Genomic DNA, 20399 nt, shown 5'->3' with positions numbered 1-20399 from the left:
ACGGTGGCTGAGACTCTGGTCCAAATGCAGCTCGCCCTGAGCAGAACGGAGAAGAGACTGGAAGCTCAAGGTGCGACCATCAAGGACATGGAAAAGGCCTCAACTGACTGGAGTGATCAGATCGTGGCACTGGAGAAAGAGGTGCCGAGGTTGGTCGCGACGCAGGGCAGTCTGAAAGATAAAGTAGAAGATCAGGACAACCGCTCAAGAAGGCAAAACCTGCGGATTGTGGGTCTACCAGAGGGAATCGAAGGTTTGTGGCCCAGATGCCAGGCAACCTGGTGGGAAGAGAAACTTTCCCCAACCCACCAGAAATAGACAGGGCACCCTGGTCGCTGTGCCCGAAACCCAAAGCTGGGGAACAGCGGTAATAGACAAACTGCACCCATACCAGGACAGAGAAAGAATCCTGTGCTGGGCCAGACAGTCCAAGAACTGTTGCTGGGAAGGACACAGAAAAAGGAAATAAAGAAATACCAGGACAATATCAGGACATTGGGGCTGACCTGGCTAGGTCTCGGGCAGAGTTCAACAGGGCAAAAGCAGCCCTGCATAAGAACGGCATATGCTTTGTTACGCTGTACCCAGCAGGGGAATCGATAAGGAGCCCCTGGCAAGCAACAATGATAAGCAGGCGAGGGGGGGTGGGGTGCAGCACCTCGTTCCCCCCACCGCCAGCCGCCAACCTCGCTCCCCCCACCACCGCGACCCCCCCAGCACCTCACTCCCCCCCCACCGCCGCAACCCCCCCAGCACCTCGCTCCCCCCGCCACCCCCCCCAGCACCTCGCTCCCCCCCGCTCCCGACAGGGGGGACTGCGCCAGGCAAGGTGGGGGAACACAGAGCGGAGATGGGGAGCAAAGAGGGATAGGAGCTGGGGGGATAAGGGAGAGGAAGGGTGGACTGGGGGGGGGTGGTGGGAGGGACAAAGGCAGAGGGATAAAAATAGGACCAGTGCGATAGCGGCAATATGGCTACAAAGGGCCGCAACCAGGGGCCGAGCAGAGAAGCACTGCAAGTCACCACCCAGTACAGTCTCTGGGCGAAGGGCGACCCCGAAGTACAGGTGCAGATCCACATGGCAGACGCACTATTGGTGGCCATGCTGGGTGTTCCAGAGCGCAGGGACCCAACAACATGGGGAGAGCAGTGACATCAGCCATCTTGGACAGCCCCCTGACAAAGGGAAAGCCCAGAGTGCAGGGGCGCGTCCACCAGGTAAATATGGTTAATCCCGCAGGAGCGGGGGGGGAAAAACCCTACCAGGATAGCCACCTGGAATGTCAGGGGACTTAACAGCCCAGTGAAAAGATCCATAGTCTTCACCCACCTAAGAAACATGAAAGCCGACATAATCTTCCTCCAGGAGTCACACCTGAGAGAGCAGGACTGACTGTGGGTAAGGAAGGGCTGGGTGGGACAGACCTACCATTCGTTTACGGGACGAGAATCAGCAGGGTGGTAATATTGATCAATTATGTTTAAGACGACGAAGACGGTTACGGACCCAGGGGGATGGTACATCATGGTCAGCGGGGCTCGAGACGGGGCACCGGTAGTACTTGTCAACGTGTGCGCTCCCAACTCGGACGACACAAAATTCATTAAAAAGACCGTGGTGGAAACCCCCGACATAGCGACACACCGACTGATCATGGGGAGAAAGAGGTCTCCATTCTTCTGCCCAGTGCACAACATATCCATCAGGATTAACTTCTTTGTGGTGGGGAAATCGGTGCTTCCAGTGCTGGTCAAAGCGGAATACTCAATCGTAATCTCTGACAATGCTCCACATTACATCGATGCGAGGTTGAAGACGGGCAGGACCCAACGCCCCGCATGAAGGTTGGACACTGCGCTACAAACCAACATGGCTTTCAGCGAGAGGGTATCACAGGCCATAGCGGAGTTTCCGAAAAACAACCAAAACGGAGAGATCTTGCCCTCCACATTCTGGGGAGGGGGGGGGAAAGGCCGTGATCAGAGGAGAAGGTATCGCCTTCAAAGCGAGAAGAGACAGGGTGGAAAGGGCGGCTAGGCAGCAGTTGGTCGTCTCCATACTGCAGGCTGACCGTAAATACTCCGAGGCCCCGACTGTAGAGCTCCTGGAAGAGAGGAAAAAGCTACAAATGGTCTTTGACATGCTCTCCATGAGGAACGCAGTGCACAAACTCTGCCAGGCATGGAGGACCCAAGACGAAAACGGAGATAAAGCCAGCCACCTGTTGGCACATCAGCTGAGAAAGCAGGCACCCACTAGAGAGATCCCACAAATTGGAGACAACAGAGACAGATTAGAAACAGACCCAGAAAAGGGCAACAAAACCTTCAAGGCTTTTTACAGAGGGCTGTATACCTCAGAGCCCCAACAGGGGGCTCTGGGGTGAAACAGTTCCTCGACGGACTGGACATGCCAGTTGTGGGGAAGACAGAAAAAAGGGCTTGGAAGCACCACTAGAACTAGGAGCGATCAGGAAAGTATTAGCTCCATGCAGGCGGGGAAGGCTCCGGGACCAGACGGGTTCTTCTACAAAAAATCCGGGACAGCACTGGCCCCCCAGCATCTGCAGGAGATGTTGACCGACTCGCTGGCCAAGAGCATATTGCCACCTACACTAGCACAGGCTGCAATCTCGTATCATACCTAGGAAAGACAAAGGCCCAACGGAGTGCAGGTCATACAGACCCATCTCGCTACTAAACGTAGACACCAAACTACTGGCCAAGATCCTAGCCAAAAGGCTGGAGAACTGCGTTCCAGATGTGGCCGCAGAGGACCAGACGGGCTTTGTCAAAGGTAGACAGCTAACATCGAACATCAGGCGCCTGCGGAACGTGATCATGACCTCAGCTGGGGAGAGAACACCCAGAGGTGATCATCTCCCTGGATGCAGAAAAGGCCTTCGACAGAGTCGAATGGAAGTGCCTCAAAGGAGGTACTGGAGCACACTGTCCGTGTGGAGTTTGCACATTCTCCCCATGTTTACGTGCGTATCGCCTCCACAACCCAAAGATTTGCAGGGGAGGTGAATTGGCCATGCTAAATTGCCTCTTAATTGGAAAAAATTAATCGAGTACTCTAAATTTAGTTTTTTTTTTAAAATAGAGGTACTGGAGCAGTTCGGGCTTGGATCAGGGTTCACCTCCTGGGTAAAGCTCCTATACAACGCTCCCATGGTAGGCGTAGGTAAAAACAACACCAGCTCCCAGTCCTTCCAGCTGCACATGGGCACCAGGCAGGGATGCCCGCTGTAATCACTGCTGTTCGCCCTAGCGATCGAAGCACTAGCTCTCAGAACAGAGCAGCACGATAGCACAGTGGTTAGCACACTTGCTTCACAGCTCCAGGATCCCAGGTTCGATTCCCGACTTAAGTCACTGTCTGTGCAGAGTCTGCACATTCTCCCCGTGTGAGCGTGGGTTTCCTCCGGGTGCTCTGGTTCCCTCCCACAGACCAAAGATGCGCAGGTTAGGCCGATTGGCCATGCTAAATTTCCCTTAGTGTCCAAAAAGGTTAGGTGGGGTTACTGGGTTACAAGGATAGGGTGGAGGCGTGGGCTTAAGAGGGGCGCTCTTTCCAAGGCCCGGTGCAGACTCGATGGGCTGAATGGCCTCCTTCTGCACTGTAAATTCTATGATTCTAACAGCAAAAAACTGGAGGGGGATCCAAAAGGGGCGGCAGAGAGCACAGAGTTTCACTCTATGCAGATGGCCTACTCCTCTCCATCTCGGACCCAAAAAGCGACATGGAAGGAATCATCACGCTCCTGAAAGAGTCTGGTTCCTTTTCGGGCTCCAAACTCAACATTAGCAGGATCTTCCCGGTGAACCCGCAAGGGGGAGGGGCAGTGCTGGGTGGACTTTAAACAAGATACCTGCAGCTTAAAAACTAAAGGTGGTATATATAGCCCACCTAGCAAGAACCCGAATGAATTGGTTCTTCGCAGAGGTGGAGGACAGATGTGAACGCTGCCAAGGATGCCCGGCCAACCACGCCCACATGTTCTGGTCTTGCCCCAGACTTGCTAGATACTGGACAGCCTTCTTTGAGGCAATGTCCAAAGTGATGGGGATGAGGGTGGATCCATGCCCGAAGTGGAGGTCTTCTGGGTATCAGACCGTCCAGGTCGCTTAATGGGGAGGAGGACGGACACCCTTGCCTTTGCCTCCCTGATTGCCTGCCGTAGAATCCTGTTTGGCTGGCGGTCAGCAGCACCACCTAAAGCTGCAGATTGGCTGTCCGACTTATCGGAATTTCTCCAAATGGATAAAATCAAATTCACCTTCCGGGGGTCAGAAAATGGCTTCCTCAGGACATGAGCACCATTCAACCAACTGTTTTGGACCTGCTCGTGGCCAACGAATAAACAAACAGATAAACAAGTAGCCAAGAGAGCCAAGAAAGGAGCCAAAACATGAAAGAAGAGAGGGAAGGACGACTCATTGGGGGGAGGGAAACAGTGCAAGAGGGGATAGCCAAACAAAGTGGGAAAGAAAGGGGGGCTGCAGAGAGGGAGAGGAGGGGAGGGAGGGGGACAGGGACGAGGGAAGGACAGGGGGCAAGGAATAATAGAGAGGAGCCAGTAGGGAGGAAAGACGAGGGAACACAAACTGGGAGGAGAGCACGGGAAGCGACAATGACCACAACAAACACAACTAGGCAACTGCTAGTCAATCTTTAATGGGAAGAGATGAGGAATTATGTAGTTTGGGAAGAATGTTGCCAGAAAAGGTGGTGATATGTGGAATTCAGGGTGAGAGAAGTACCGTTCCATTATATAAGGTAAGGTTGGAAAGTCCAGTGAAAAGTGGTGAAGTGGTAGTAAGAGTAATAGAGAAACTATCTTGTCCAGGAATACAGATTATGTGGGGTAATGATATAGCTGGATCGTAGGTGGGAGTGATGCCTACTGTGGTTGATAAGCAAGTGGAAAATCAGACAACTGAAGTGTTGAAGGACGAATATCCTGGGATTTTTCCGGATTGTGTTGTAACCCGGTCGCACAGTCACAGGTTAAGACAAGAGGAGAAATCAAAGAATGAAGTTGAAGTTGAAGTGCAATTATCAGAAACAATTTTTGATCAGATGGTTGAAAAAGAACAAGAACAGGTGGAGGATGAGGCGGATATTTTTAGTTCAGGAAAATTGGCGGAGTTACAACAGAAAGATGTAGAAATAAAACGGATATATCAGAAAGCATATACGGAAGAGGAATCTGAGCGTATACCAGAGTGTTATTACCGTAAAAGTGATGTCTTGATGAGAAAATGGAGACCTGCAGGCGGATGAAAAGTGGGCAGAAGTTCATTAAGTAGTATTGCTGGTAGGGTATAGAAAAGAGGTGTTGCGAGTTGCACATGAGGTACCAGTGGGAGGTCATTTGGAAATAAGGAAAACTCAAGCTAAAATTCAGAAACATTTTTATTGGCCTGGACTACATAAAGATGTCGTTAAATTTTGTCAATCATGTCACACATGTCAAGTGATAGGGAAACCTCAAGCAGTGATAAAACCAGCGCCCTTAATACCCATTCCAGCATTTGAGGAACCTTTTACAAGGGTCCTAATCGATTGTTTAGGACCGCTTCCTAAAACAAAAAGTGGGAATCAATATCTTTTGACTATAATGGATGTGTCTACTAGGTTTCCAGAGGCCATTCCAGTACGTAATATTACAGCTAAAAGGATTGTGGAGGAGTTACTTAAATTCTTTACTCGATATAGACTACCCACAGAAATTCAATCGGATCAAGGATCGACTTTTACTTCAAAGTTATTCAATGAAGTTATGGATAGCTTCGGAATAAAACAATTTAAATCAACTGCGTATGATCCAGAATTGGGTGGCATCAGACATTAAAGACAATGTTGAGGGCGTATTGTCAAGATTATCCAGAGGATTGGGATAAAAGAATTCCATTCGTATTGTTTGCAATTAGGGATGCACCTAATGAGTCTACCAAACCTAGTCCTTTTGAACTAATTTTTGGTCATGAGGTAAGAGGACCACTTATATTGATTAAGGAAAAATTGGTGTGTGAGAAATCGGAAATTACACTATTGGATTACGTATCAAATTTTAGGGAACGATTAAATAGAGCAGGTGAATTGGCTAGACAACATTTGAAAGTTGCACAAAATGTGATGAAATGGGTAGTGGGACAAGAAATCCAAAGTTCGTAGTTTTGTCAGTGGGGATAAAGTTTTAGTGTTGTTACCAGTGGTAGGTGAGCCTTTAAAAGCTAGGTTTTGTGGACCGTATCAGATTGAAAGGAAATTAAGTGAGGTGAATTATGTGGTAAAAACACCAGATAGAACGAAGACTTACTGAGTATGTCATGTGAATATGCTCAAAAGGTACTTTGAAAGGGAAGGAGAGAAAAAGGAAGTTTTAATGATTCTAACTCAAAGTGACCAACCAAATCCAGATGACTGTGAATTTGACATACCTCAAACTAAATTGGAAAATGAGGATGTTCTTAAAAATTGGGATGAATTGTTAAGTTACCTTCCAGAGGAAAAACGAACTGACCTGAAAGAGTTATTGATATAACATGGGCAAGTTTGTAGACATAAATTGGGAAGTACTAAAATGGCTATACATGATGTAGATGTGGGAAATGCTGTTCCTATCAAACAACATCCATGTAGACTTAATCCTTTAAAATTGGCACAGTTTAACAGCGAGATTGAGTGTATGCTGATAAATGGTATAATTGAAGTGGATTGCAGCCAATGGAGCTCACCCATAGTGATGGTACCTAAACCAGACGGTACCCAACGGTTGTGTGTGGACTATCGAAAGGTGAATGCCGTTACAAGAACGGACTCTTACCCTTTCCCACATTTGGAGGATTGCATTGAGAAAGTGGGACAATCCGCTTTTATTTCCAAATTGAATTTACTGAAAGGTTACTGGCAAGTATCTTTATCTGAAAGGGCAAAGGAAATTTCAGCTTTTGTGACTCCAGATGGCAGATACTAGTTCAAAGTTATGCCATTTGGCATGAAAAACGCCCCAGCAACATTTCAACAGTTAACTAATACAGTAGTTTCAGGATTACCCAATTGTGCGGTATACATCGACGATCTGGTAGTGTTCAGCCAGACATGGAAAGAACATTTAAAACATCTGAGGGAGTTATTTGATCGACTTATTTGTTCGTTCTATGTTCTATAAGTTTATTGGATAAGCATATGGATGATAAGGGCATAGTGTAGGTTAGATGGCCTTTAGTCTTTTCCATGTCGGTGCAACATTGAGGGCCGAAGGGCCTGTACTGCGCTGTATCGTTCTATGTTCACGAGGCGGGTTTGGTGATAAACCTAGCCAAAAGTGAATTTGGAAAAGCCCAAGTCACTTTCCTTGGCAATACAATAGGACAGGGTCGAATGGTCCCACGGGATGTGAAAACAAAAGTTATTGGGAAGTTTCCGATACCCTCGACACGACGGGAAATAATGCGGTTTCTTGGTATGAGTGGATTTTACCGGAAATTTGTCCCAGATTTTAGCAGTGTGGTCGCTCCACTGACGGACTTGCTCAAGAAGGGTAACAAATTCCATCTGACACCATTATATATACTGATCATAACCCTTTGACATTTTTGGAGTGATTCCAGAATAACAATGCAAGGCTGTTTCGCTGGAGTTTATTGTGACAGCCATTTCATTTTAAAATAGTACATGTGGCAGGACAGGAAAATGTGATAGCCGATGCTTTGTCGTGAATGTGATGAATGGACGGATTTTCGGTTGGAGGAAGAAGAATAGGAAAGATGGACTTTATCATTATGCCTGTTTGCATGTGTTTTCTTTTGTGAAACAAAAAGTATATTTACTGTGTACATTTCGTCGTAGATGGTGCAAAAGTGAAAAATGAAACCATCTTGAAGTTGATGGTTTATATTTTTTTCTTGGGGGAGGTGTCATGTGAGAGTACCTTTAAGAAATGGATGTTTAAGAAATGTACCTTTAAAAGTGTAGCAGCTCATATTACTGAAGTGATGTCAGAGTGTGGGTGGAGCTGGGTTTTTAGCTTAGCCATTTTGCAGTGTTTAGTTTCAGTTTCAGAAAGCAGCTGAAATGTGCCTGGCTGGTTTGCTGTGAGCTGTTTTGAAAGGAGTTTTGAGAAAAGAGCTTGGGTGTGTCTGTGTTTTGCAGGGAGCTGGATTTGCTGTGATCTCTGCCATGAAAGACTATCTCTGAATCATTTGGGTGATTTAAACTCATAATAGTAATGTTTTTAACCTGATGTGTTTCTGTTAAAAGGTGTTACCTTTTGGAGGTTTGAAGGAACATTTTGAGGGATTATTTAGTGTTGTTTTATTTTCGGGGTTACCTTTGAAGTAAGGGGTGTTAAGGGATCCAATGTTTATTTTAAAAGTTTAAGTTGAATTCATGGAATAAACATTGTTTTGTGTTTAAAAACCCACGTGTCCACAATTGTCATACCACACCTGGGGAACAAGCAGTGTGTTTCAAAAGCAACAATACATTAAAGGGAGAGGTTGGTTGAACTCCATGATACATTTTGGGGTTCTCAAAACGCCGCTCCCATAACACAACAAAGAGTAAGCAAGTATAGGAGGAAGGAACAACAGACGGCCGAGGCGGATGCAAACATACAACAACAGCAAAAATCGACCAGGAGAAGCAATTCATACCAGCCCACCCAGTTTTGTTTAGTTTGTTCTGTCTGTATTTTCTTTTTTTTAAAAAAGGGGAGGGAGAAAGCCTCTCCCAATGACATGTGTAACAAAATTGGCTCTTCGTTGCTTCTATGTATATACACTTCCCCTGTTTTTATTTTCCCACCCCTTGATTTTTTTAGTTATGTAGTGTTTTTGTTATTTCTTTTTGGTTTCTCGATGTGTACATCAGTAAATATACCATGTATAGAAACAAATTCTCTAAAAAAAAATTACAACCATTTTAGTACTTCCCAACTTATTTCCACAAACCTGCCCATGTGATATTAATAACTCTTTCAGGTCAGTTCGCTGTTCCTCTGGAAGGTAACTCAATAATTTATTCCAATTATCAAGAACATCCACGTTATCCAACTTAATTTGAGGAATGTCTCCTCTAGATTTGGTCCTTCATTCTGAGTTAGAATCACAAAAACCTCCTCCTTTTGCTCAACTTCCCTTTCAAAATAGAACATAGAACATAACAGCGCAGTACAGGCCCTTCGGCCCTCGATGTTGCGCTGACCTGTGAAACCACTCTAAAGCCTATCTACACTATTTCCTTATCGTCCATATGCCTATCCAATGACCATTTGAATGCGTTTAATGATGGCGAGTCCACTAATGTTGCAGGCAGGGCATTCCATGCCCTTACTACTCTCTGAGTAAAGAATCTCCCCTCAATTTAAAGCTATGTCCCCTAGTACTGGACATCACCATCCGAGGAAAAAGGCTCTCAATGTCCACCCTATCTAATCCTCTGATCATCTTGTATGCCTCAATTAAGTCACCTCTTAACCTTCTTCTCTCTAACGAAAATAGCCTCAAGTCCTTCAGCCTTTCCTCATAAGATGTTCCCTCCATACCAGGCAACAGCCTTGTAAATCTCCTCTGTACCCTTTCCAATGCTTCCACATCCTTCCTATAATGCGGCGACCAGAACTGCACGCAATACTCCAAATGCGGGCGCACCAGAGTTTTGTACAACTGCAACATGACCTCATGGCTCCGAAACTCAATTCCTCTACCAATAAAAGCTAATACACCGTACGCCTTCTTAACAACCCTCTCAACCTGGGTGGCAACTTTCAGGGATCTATGGACATGGACACCGAGATCTCTCTGCTCGTCCACACTACCAAGAATCTTACCATTAGCCCAGTACTCTGTCTACCTGTTATTCCTTCCAAAATGAATCACCTCACTTTTCTGCATTAAACTCCATTTGCCACCTGTCAGCCCAGCTCGGCAGCTTATCTATGTCCCTCTGTAACTTGTAACATCCTTCTGCACTGTCCACAACTCCACCGACTTTAGTGTCATCTGCTAATTTACTCACCCATCCTTCTACGCCCTCCTCCAAGTCATTTATAAAAATGACAAACAGCAGCGGCCCCAAAACAGATCCTTGTGGTACACCACTAATAACTGGACACCAGTCAGAACATTTCCCATCAACCACCACCCTTTGTCTTCTATCAGCTAGCCAATTTCTGATCCAGACTGCTAAATCACCCCGAATCCCATGCCTCTGTATTTTATGCAACAGCCTACCATGGGGAACCTTATCAAACGCTTTACTGAAATCCATATACACCACATCAACTGCTTTACCCTCATCCACCTGTTTGGTCACCTTCTCGAAGAACTCAATGAGGTTTGTGAGGCACGACCTACCCTTCACAAAATCATGTTGACTATCTTTAATCAAATTATTCCTTTCCAGATGACTATACATCCTATCTCTTATAAACCTTTCCAAGACTTTTCCCACAACAGAAGTAAGGCTCACTGGTCTATAGTTACCGGGGTTATCTCTACTCCCCTTGCTATCCTCCAGTCTTCTGGCACTATTTCTGTAGACAAAGATGACTTAAAGATCAAAGCCAAAGGCTCAGCAATCTCCTCCCTAGCTTCCCAGAGAATCCTAGGATAAATCCCATCCGGCCCAGGGGACTTATCTATTTTCACACGTTCCAGAATCGCTAACACCTCCTCCTTATGAACCTCAAGCCCTTCTAGTCTAGTAGCCTGTATCTCAGTATTCTCCACAACAACTTTGTCTTTTTCCTGTGTGAATACAGACAAAAAATACTCGTTTAGCACCTATCTCCTCAGACTCCAAGCACAACTTCCCACTACTGTCCTTGACTGGCCCTGCTCTTACCTTAGTCATTCTTTTATTCCTGACATATCTATAGAAAGCTTTAGGGTTATCCTTGATCCTACCTGCCAAAGACTTCTCATGTCCTCACCTGGCTCTTCTTAGCTCTCTCTTTAGGGCCTTCCTAGCTAACTTGTAACTCTCAAGCGCCCTAACTGAACCTTCACGTCTCATCTTTACATAAGCCTCCTTCCTTTTGACAAGTGTTTCAACTGCTTTAGTAAACCATGGTTCCCTCGCTCGACCACTTCCTCCCTGCCTAACAGGTACATACTTATCAAGAACACGCAGTAGCTGTTCCTTGAACATGCTCCACATTTCCATTGTGCCCATGCCCTGCAGTTTTCTTCTCCAGCCGATGCATCCTAAGTCTTGCCTCATCGCATCATAATTGCCTTTCCCCCAGATATGACTCTTGCCTTGCGGTATATACCTATCCCTTTCCATCGCTAAAGTAAACGTAATCGAATTGTGGTCACTATCACCAAAGTGCTCACCTACCTCCAAATTTGACACCTGTCCTGGTTCATTAACCAGTACCAAATCCAATACGGCCTCGCTTCTTGTTGGCCTATCTACATACTGCATCAGGAAACCCTCCTGCACACATTGGACAAAATCGGACCCATCTAAAGTACTCGAACTACAGTGTTTCCAGTCAATATTTGGAAAGTTAAAGTCCCCCATAACAACTACCCTGTTTCTTTCGCTCCTATCCAGAATCATCTTTGCAATCCTTTCCTCGGCATCTCTGGAACTTTTCGGGGGCCTATAGAAAACCCCCAACAGGGTGACCTCTCCTTTCCTGTTTCTTAACTCAGCCCATACTACCTCAGTATTCAAGTCCTCATCAAATGTCCTCTCAGCCACCGTAATACTGTCCTTGACTAACAATGCCACCCCTCCCCCTCTCTTACCACCTTCCCTGAGCTTACTGAAATATCTAAACCTGCAACAACCATTCCTCGCCCTGCTCTATCCATGTCTCCAAAATGGCCACAACATCGAAGTCCCAGGTCCCAACCCATGCCGCAAGCTCACCCACCTTATTCCGGATGCTCCTGGCATTGAAATAGCTTTTAAGCATATTCACATGACACACTCGGTGAGTTTTCCTTCTATCGGGCATTCTTACCAAATAATTCACCTCACTCAATTTCCTTTCAGTCTGATATGGTCCGCAAGACCTTGCTTTTAAAAATTCCTGTCAAAGTTAACTTGGAATAGAAGATGGTGTTTGGAACTGCTCCTCCATTTCTCTCCTACATTTTCTTACTTGTGAGATTGTCAGCAGCAAATGTGGGAGAGGAACAAATGGTGATTGGAGAAGCAGTGAAAACTAGCGGTGGTGAGTTTGAGGCTGGGGAGCCCAAGAGCAGGGCACACGGATTGAGGTCCCAGGGAGCAAGCAGGAGAGGTTGACTGTGAAGCCCACTTGGGAGACGCTGTCAAGGCCCAGGTCAAGTTGTGGGGAGGGGGGGGTGACTGCCATGTGTTGTAGTGAGCAATACAGAGAGTGAACATGCATGGGTCATTTTTGTTAATAACTTATTGATATGACATTGCTTTGCTCAGCAGCTATTTATTTTCTCAACTTTGTTTTGAAAGTTTATCTGAGATTTGCTCAGCAGCCCCTGGAGGGGGAATAAAATGCAGAATGTAGCACCCCCAAGCAAAGAAAGGTTGGACAAGTCTGGCTTCGGCACTGGAGGGGAGGTTAGTGGCGCTGTTAAGTGTATACGGCTACAATTGGGATGATGTGGGATTCGCAAAGAAGGTGTTTGGGGCCATCCCCGCCTTGGACACACACAAACTGATAGTGGGGGGGGGGGGGGAACTGGAACTTGGTGCAGGAGCCAAGGTTGGACAGGTCACGGTCGCACTCGCTGGTCCCATCAGGAGAGGGGGGCGAAGGCGTTAGCTGGGCTGATGGAGGAAATGGGAGGGGTGGACCCTTTGGAGGTTTCTGCACCCGAGGGAACGGGAATACTCGTTTTCCTTAGCAGTCCATAGGTATATTCACGGATCGACTTTTTCGTGGTGGTAAAGACTTTGCTGACTGGGGTTAAGGGGTCGGAATACTCGGCACTGGGTGGATATGGTGCTGGAGAAGGGGTTAGCGCAGAGGCCGGGTGGAAATTAGATGTGGGACTTTTGGGTACCAAGTATTCTGTGACAAAATTAAAAAGGTAATTTAGGAATATGTAGGTTTCAACTGTACGGGTGAGGTGTCGAAGGCGGTCATCTGGGAGGCTCTAAAGGCGGTGGTATGGGGGAGGAGGTGATTTTGTTTAAGGCCAGGGTGGACAAAGGGGAGAGGTTGGAGCGGCAGAGGGTAATAGATGAGATGTTGGAGGTAGATAGGAGTTATGCAGAGGATGGGGACCCAGCAAAGCTGGAAAAGAGGAAGGGACTACAGGCGAGCTTTGACCGGCTATCTACCAGGAAGGCAGTGCGCCAACTGAGACGAGCAAGGGGTGCAGTTTACGAACATGGAGATAAGGTATGTTAGCAGGTCAGCTCCGGAGGGAAGCAGCGGCAAGGGAAATTGTGTAGGTGAGGGATAGGGCAGGGAAGTTGGTGGTGGCTTCAAATCTAATTAACAAGGTTTTTGAGGAATTTTATGAGAGGTTGAACAGGTCAGGGCCACCTGGGGGAGACCGGGAGATTCAGGAATTTCTAGATGGGTTGGAGTACCCGAGGTTAGAGGTGGGGGACAGGGCTACATTAGAAGGAGCGATAGTGGAGCAGGAGATAAAGGATGCGATTGGGAGGATGCAGTCAGGGAAGGTGGCAGGGCCGGATGGGTTTCCAGTGGAATATTATAAAAAATTCAAGGATAAGCTGGCACCCCTGATGGTGGGGATGTTTGAAGAGGTGATAGGGAAGGGAGTGTTGCCACAAACCTTGGGGCAGGCATCGAAATCCCTGTTGCTAAAAAAAGATAGGGATCCGACAGAGTGTGCGTCGTATAGGCCCATATCACTTCTGAATGTGGACGTAAAAGTATTGGCGAAGGTACTGGCGGGTAGCCTGGAGGAGTGCCTCCCGAAGGTGATAGGTGAAGATCAGACGGGGTTCGTGAAAGGGAGGCAGCTCTTTTCAAACATTAGAAGGTTATTGAATGTGGTTATGGCACCGGCAGAGGGGAAGGAAACAGAGGTGGTTGTTGCATTGCATTCTCAGCAGAAGGCATTTGACTGGGTAGAATGGGGGTACTTGATGGCAGTTCTGGAGCCGTTTGGGATTGGACCAAGATTTGTGAACTGGGTAAAGCTATTATATAAGGAGCCGAGGGCAAGTGTCCACACAAACAACATCAGCTCGAGATACTTTTCTCTCCACCGTGGGACTAGGCAGGGATGTCCTATGTCTCCCCTGCTGTTTGCACTCGCGATTGAGCCGTTGGCCATCGCATTAAGAAGTTCGGGGGTATGGAAAGGAATAGTGTGGGGGGGAATAGAGCAAAGGGTGTCCTTGTATGCCGATGACTTGCTGTTATACATGTCGGAACCAAGTGTGTCGCTTGGGGGAATATTGGAGCTGCTTCGAGTGTTTGGGTCTTTCTCGGGATACAAACTAAATTTCAACAAGAGTGAGTATTTTGTGGTGTCTCGGCCAGTGGTGGAGGCAGGGGTGGCGGTGAGGGGGGCTGCCATTCCGTAGGGCAAGGACTCACTTTCGGTACCTGAGGGTGCAGGTTACCCGGGAGTGGGGGGGGGGGGGCTCCGCAGGTACAACATTTCTAGTCTGGAAGGGAGTGAAAGCTGATCTGGCAAGGTGGGACAGTCTCCCTTTGTCACTGGCGGGTCAGGTACAGGAGGTTAAAATGAACGTGTTGCCGCGATTTCTGTTTATTTTTCAATGCCGACCGATTTTCCTGCCAAAGGCTTTTTTCAGAGAGATTGAGGGAAGGATTACGTCATTCATATGGGGAGGGAAGGTGGCCAGAGTTAGAAAGGTGCAACTACAGAGGGGAAGGCATGCAGGAGGTTTGGGTCTTTCTAACCTGATGTATTACTACTGTGCGGCGAATATGGAGAAGGTGCGGAGCTGGGTAAGAGGGGTTAATTCCCAGTGGGTCAGAATGGAGGATAGTTTGTGCAGGGGGTCGGGATTGAAAGCACTAGCAACAGTGCCGCTCCCGATAGCCCCGGAGAAGTACTCAGGGAGTCCGGTAATAATAGCTTCATTGAGAATTTGGGGCAGGGTCAAGGGAAATGCCGATTCGGGGGAACCACAGATTTGAGCCAGGGAGGTGGGATGGAAATTTTCGGAAATGGGAGGAGAAGGGGATTAAGACACTGAAAGATTTGTTTCTTCTGGGTCGGTTTGCAGGATTGAAGGAGCTGGAAGCGAAGTATGGGCTGGAGCAGGGGGAAATGTTTAGATACATGCAGGTTTGAGATTTTGCCAGAAAGGAGATACAGAACTTCCCGGAGGAGCCGGCTTCCACATTGCTCGAGGAGGTGCTGACGACAGGGAGACTGGAGAAGGGGGTAGTGTCGGCGGTTTACGGGGCTATTTTGGAAGAGGAGAAGGCGCCACTGGAAGGGATCAAAGCAAAGTGGGAGGAAGAGTTGGGAGAGGATATGGAGGAGGGGTTCTGGTGTGAGGTGCTCGGGAGAGTGAATGCCTCCACCTCGTGCACGAGGTTGGGGCTGATACAGCTGAAGGTGATATACAGAGCACACGTCACGAGGGTGAGGATGAGCTGATTCTCAGGAAAGCAGGAAAGCAACACACCATCCTAGAGTCTCTTTCACATCCACAGAAGCGCCTATCTGTGATCCTTACTATAGAGTCCCCTATAACTTTTGTTCTCCTGCACTCTGCCCTCCGATGCTGAGCAACAGAGCCAGCTTTGGACAGCTTTGACAGCCTAGTTTCCTGTCACACAACAGTTCCAATGATTGTGTGTAAAAAGTGCAGAACCTTTTCACTTAACAATTCCAAAGGGTAACTTATCTCTCCCTCAAAGTGTCCCAGGGCCCTCTCCGAAGAAGTGGCCCTGGTTATCCAAAGACCTCTCTCAAATTCAGAGCTCCTGTTACCTATTTTAATCTGCACACTCTGGATTCCACACTCCTGTTCTTCCAACATCGCACTTCAGTGATGGCAGCTGGTGATTTAAATGGCCAGCTGCCTCCCTGAATCATGCACAAGCGAAGCCTGACCCAACTCCAGTCCTGCGAGGATGGGAAACGGCGGGTTCAGGAGAATTTTCATCCATTTCTGGGTTTTCGCCATGATGGAGAGGATTTCTGTCATAAGAACAAAGAAAAGTACAGCACAGGAACAGGCCCTTCGGCCCTCCAAGCCCGTGCCGACCATGCTGGCCGTCTAAACTAAAATCTTCTACACTTCCTGTGTCCGTATCCCTCTATTCCAATCCTATTCATGTATTTGTCAAGATGCCCCTTAAATGTCACTATAGTCCCTGCTTCCACCACCTCCTCCGGCAGAGAGTTCCAGGCACCAACTACCCTCTGTGTAAAAAAAACTTGCCTCTTACATCTCCTCTAAACTTGCCCCTCGCACCTAAAACCTATGCCCCCCAGTAATTGACCCCTCTACCCTGGGAAAAAGCCTCTGACTATCCACTCTGTCTATGCCCCTCATAATTTTGTAGACCTCTATCAAGTCGCCCCTCAACCTCCAATGTTCTAGTGAGAACAAACCGAGTTTATTCAACCGCTCCTCACAGCTAATGCCCTCCATACCAGGCAACATCCTGGTAAATCTATTCTGCACCCTCTCCAAAGCCTCCACATCCTTCTGGTAGTCTGGCGACCAGAATTGATCACTATACTCCAAGTGTGGCCTCAGGTTCTATACAGCTGCAATATGACTTGCCAATTCTTATACTCAATTCCCCGGTCATGGTGAAAATCCAGGCCAAAGTGCTTAATTCCCCACCAAACAATCCAGCAGGGATCCCACACTGTGATGATGAGAAAGAGATTAGCAAGGCCCCAAATTTAAAAAAACAAAATTTGGCATCAGAGAGACATGTTTCTTCCTCCCTGTCCCTTACCCTGGGTGAACTGTTAGGGACTGACTGACTTCTGTGAGCACTTCCAGCCTCTTCATCAGGCTTTTCCTCAGCTGAAAATAAACAACAAAGGAGATATTATCCATGTGTCAATGGTGCAATCCTCCAAGGCAATGCAGTAAAACTGCTTCAACCCCAACCAAATACCTGCAGCATTTTCCAGTGACAAGGTCCAAATATTTTTCCTCACCGTGCAATTATTTCTCTCCAGCTCCCTGAATTCTGTCAGAGTGGGATTTCCCAGGGGCAGGGGCAGGCAGACCCTCTCCTCTCAGACAGACAAAAAGTACACCTCATCAAAGAGACCACTTTTTCTGTCAAGGCCCAAACACTGAGGGTACCTGGCTGGTATTTCTTCCTCCCAACTCCAGAGACTGATTGTGGGGTCTGTGCTGTTACCCAAGTAGTTCAGTAAACAAAATGGGAATCAGACTGGATATTTTGCACCTTGTACAGCAGACGTTAGCCTGTTCAGTGGATATCAATCTCACCTCTGAAGGCCAGAAAATAACGAGTTCAAGCCCCACTCAGAGACTTTAACACATGACCGGACACCACTACAAAGGGAATTTTGTACCGTCAGAGATGCAAGGTGGGCGCCGAGGTCCCAGGATCGATCCCGGCTCTGGGTCACTGTTCGTGTGGAGTTTGAACTTTCTTCTCGTGCTGCATGGGTTTCGCCCCCACAACCCAAAGATGTGCAGGGTAGGTGGATTGGCCACGCTAAATTTCCCCTTATTTGGAAAAAATAAATTGGACACTCTAAATTTATTTTTTTTAAAAGAGATGAAAGGTGGGATTTACTGCGCAGCCACCAAGTGTTGCACAGCAGCGGGAGGCGGCCCACTATTGGTCAGTGGCAGGATCTCCTGGTCCTGCTGTTGTCAACAACGTTTCCCATTAAATGACTTCCGGTGGCAGCCATGGTGTGAGTGGTCGCACATAGGGCAGCTCCTGCTCGAAAGGCATAGGAAAGAGCTCCTTTTACCCGATATTGGGTGTAATTTTCAAAAAAAAGGTGCAGTTGAAGGTCGAAGGAGTACTTTCCCCCGGGAGTGGTATGTGCGCTGGTTACCAAACCCAGCAAAAGACGGTGAGAGACCCGGCCAAGGAGTTGGAGGAAACCTGTGGCACAGCAGTTAGTGGAAGGATGTGCTTGTGCAAGTCAGAAAGCCCCAGATGGAGCAGTTGATGGCTTTCGTCAAGCAGTGCAGCAGAGGAAGGAGATGCGGGAGGACCGCTCGAAGGCTATTGAAGGGGCTGTGGCACCCCTGAAGACCTCGATGGAGCAGGTGGAGAAATGTTTGGAGGTGCAGGAGTCGCAGATCCGGGAGATTGAAGGATTGTTCTCAGAACACAGGGATCAAGTGGTGATATTGGAGGCTCTTAGGAGACCTTTGCAAGACGTTGATGGCAAAGGTGGAGGAGCAGGAGAGCAGCTCGAGAAGGCTGATGTTGTGGATAGTGGACCTGCCTGAAGGAGTGAAAGGTGTGAGTGCCACGAGGAATGTGTCAAAGATGCTGGCGGGCTGGTGGTGGAGGAAGCCGCTGGATAAAGCCCCCGAAATGGATAGAGCACACAGGACTCTGCGGCAGAAGCCTAAAGCTGGGGAGCTGCTGCGGGCGCTGATCGTGAGACTCCACAATTTTGTGGAGAAAGAGACTATCTTGCGTAGGGCCAAGGAGTGAATGGGAAGGGCACAAGGTCCGAATATATCAGGACATTGGGGCCGAGTTGGCGAAATGGCGTGCAGGGTTCAACAAGGCCAACGCGGTGCTGTATCGTCGACAGATCAGGTTTGGGGTGCTCCACCCGGTGAAGTTATGGGTGACGTTTCAAGGCCGAGAATATTATTTCGAGACCCCAGAAGTGGCTGAGGACTTCATCAAGGAGCATAAACTGGCGGAGAACTGAGTTGAACACTCTGGGGTACTGGCATTTTGTAATGGTTGGGTGAAGTGGGGGTAGGGATTGGACGGTTCTTTTTCGGGTTTGTTATTTATTATTGGGTTGATAAAAGGTAGCAGGGGTGAAAAGCTTTCAGTGGGAATGGATGTTCCCTTCCCCCCACCCTTGTTTCATGGGGCTGTTTGTGTTTTACCTCTTGTTTGTTTTGCTCTCGGGGGGAGGTGACCTGAAGTTCAGGATAGGTCTTTTGTTTGGGTGGGGCAGATAAAGGTGAGGGGGGGGGGGACCTTCCGGTGGCGGCCATGGAGGAGTAGAACATAGAACATACAGCACAGAACAGGCCCTTTGGCCCACGATGTTGTGCCGAACTTTTGTCCTAGATTAAGAACAAATCAATCTACACCCCATCATTCTACCGTAATCCATGTAACTATCCAATAGCCGCTTGAAAGTCCCTAATGTTTCCGACTCAACTACTTTCACAGGCAGTGCATTCCATGCCCCCACTACTCTCTGGGTAAAGAACCTACCTCTGACATCCCCCCCTATATCTTCCACCGTTCACCTTAAATTTATGTCCCCTTGTAATGGTTAGTTCCAGCCGAGGAAAAAGTCTCTGACTGTCCACTCTATCTATTCCCCTGATCATATTATAAACCTCTATCAAGTCGCCCCTCATCCTTCTCCGTTCTAATGAGAAAAGGCCCAGCACCTTCAACCTTTCCTCGTAAGACCTACCCTCCATTCCAAGCAACAGCCTGGTAAATCTGCTTTGCACCTTTTCCAAAGCTTCCACATCCTTCCTCAAATGAGGCGACCTGAACTGTACACAGTACTCCAAATGCGGCCTTACCAAGGTTTTGTACAGCTGCATTATCACCTCACGGCTCTTAAATTCAATTCCTCTACTAATGAAAGATAGCACACCATGGGCCTTCTTCACAGCTCTATCCACTTGAGTGGCAACTTTCAAAGATCTATGAGCATAGACCCAAAGATCGCTCTGCTCCTCCACATTGCCAAGAACCCTACCGTTAACCCTGTATTCCACATTCATATTTGTCCTTCCAAAATGGACAACCTCACACTTAGAACATAGAACATAGAACACTACAGCGCAGTACGGGCCCTTCGGCCCTCGATGTTGCGCCGACCTGTGAAACCATCTGAAGCCTATCTGACCTACACTATTCCATTTTCATCCATATGTCTATCCAGTGACCACTTAAATGCCCTTAAAGTTGGCGAGTCTACTACTGTTGCAGGCAGGGCGTTCCACACCCCTACTACTCTCTGAGTAAAGAAACTGCCTCTGACATCTGTCCTATATCTCTCACCCCTCAATTTAAAGCTATGTCCCCTCGTGTTGGTCATCACCATCCGAGGAAAAAGACTCTCACTGTCCACCCTATCTAACCCTCTGACTATCTTATATGTCTCTATTAAGTCACCTCTCAGCCTTCTCCTCTCTAACGAAAACAACCTCAATTCCCTGAGCCTTTCCTCGTAAGACCTTCCCTCCATACCAGGCAACATCCTAGTAAATCTCCTCTGAACCCTTTCCAAAGCTTCCACATCCT

General features: G+C 47.7%; 1 protein-coding gene across 2 annotated transcripts in view; it reads right to left on the bottom strand.

The window, feature by feature from the left end:
• LOC119953431 (WW domain-binding protein 2-like) overlaps window positions 1–20399 on the bottom strand; it is a 180227-nt gene that overhangs the window by 7156 nt on the left and 152672 nt on the right. Inside the window, exon 6 of one of the 2 annotated variants that reach the window (XM_038777707.1) lies at window positions 16893–16963. The exons of the other annotated variant lie outside the window; for it this stretch is intronic. Coding sequence (XP_038633635.1) covers window positions 16893–16963 — 71 coding nt within the window. The remainder of the gene's footprint in view (window positions 1–16892; window positions 16964–20399) is intronic. 2 annotated transcript variants of the gene reach the window in all.

The sequence above is a fragment of the Scyliorhinus canicula genome, chromosome 18, assembly GCF_902713615.1.
Source record: "Scyliorhinus canicula chromosome 18, sScyCan1.1, whole genome shotgun sequence".
In the NCBI taxonomy this organism is placed as follows: domain Eukaryota; kingdom Metazoa; phylum Chordata; class Chondrichthyes; order Carcharhiniformes; family Scyliorhinidae; genus Scyliorhinus; species Scyliorhinus canicula.
This window is presented reverse-complemented; position numbering and strand designations above follow the sequence as displayed.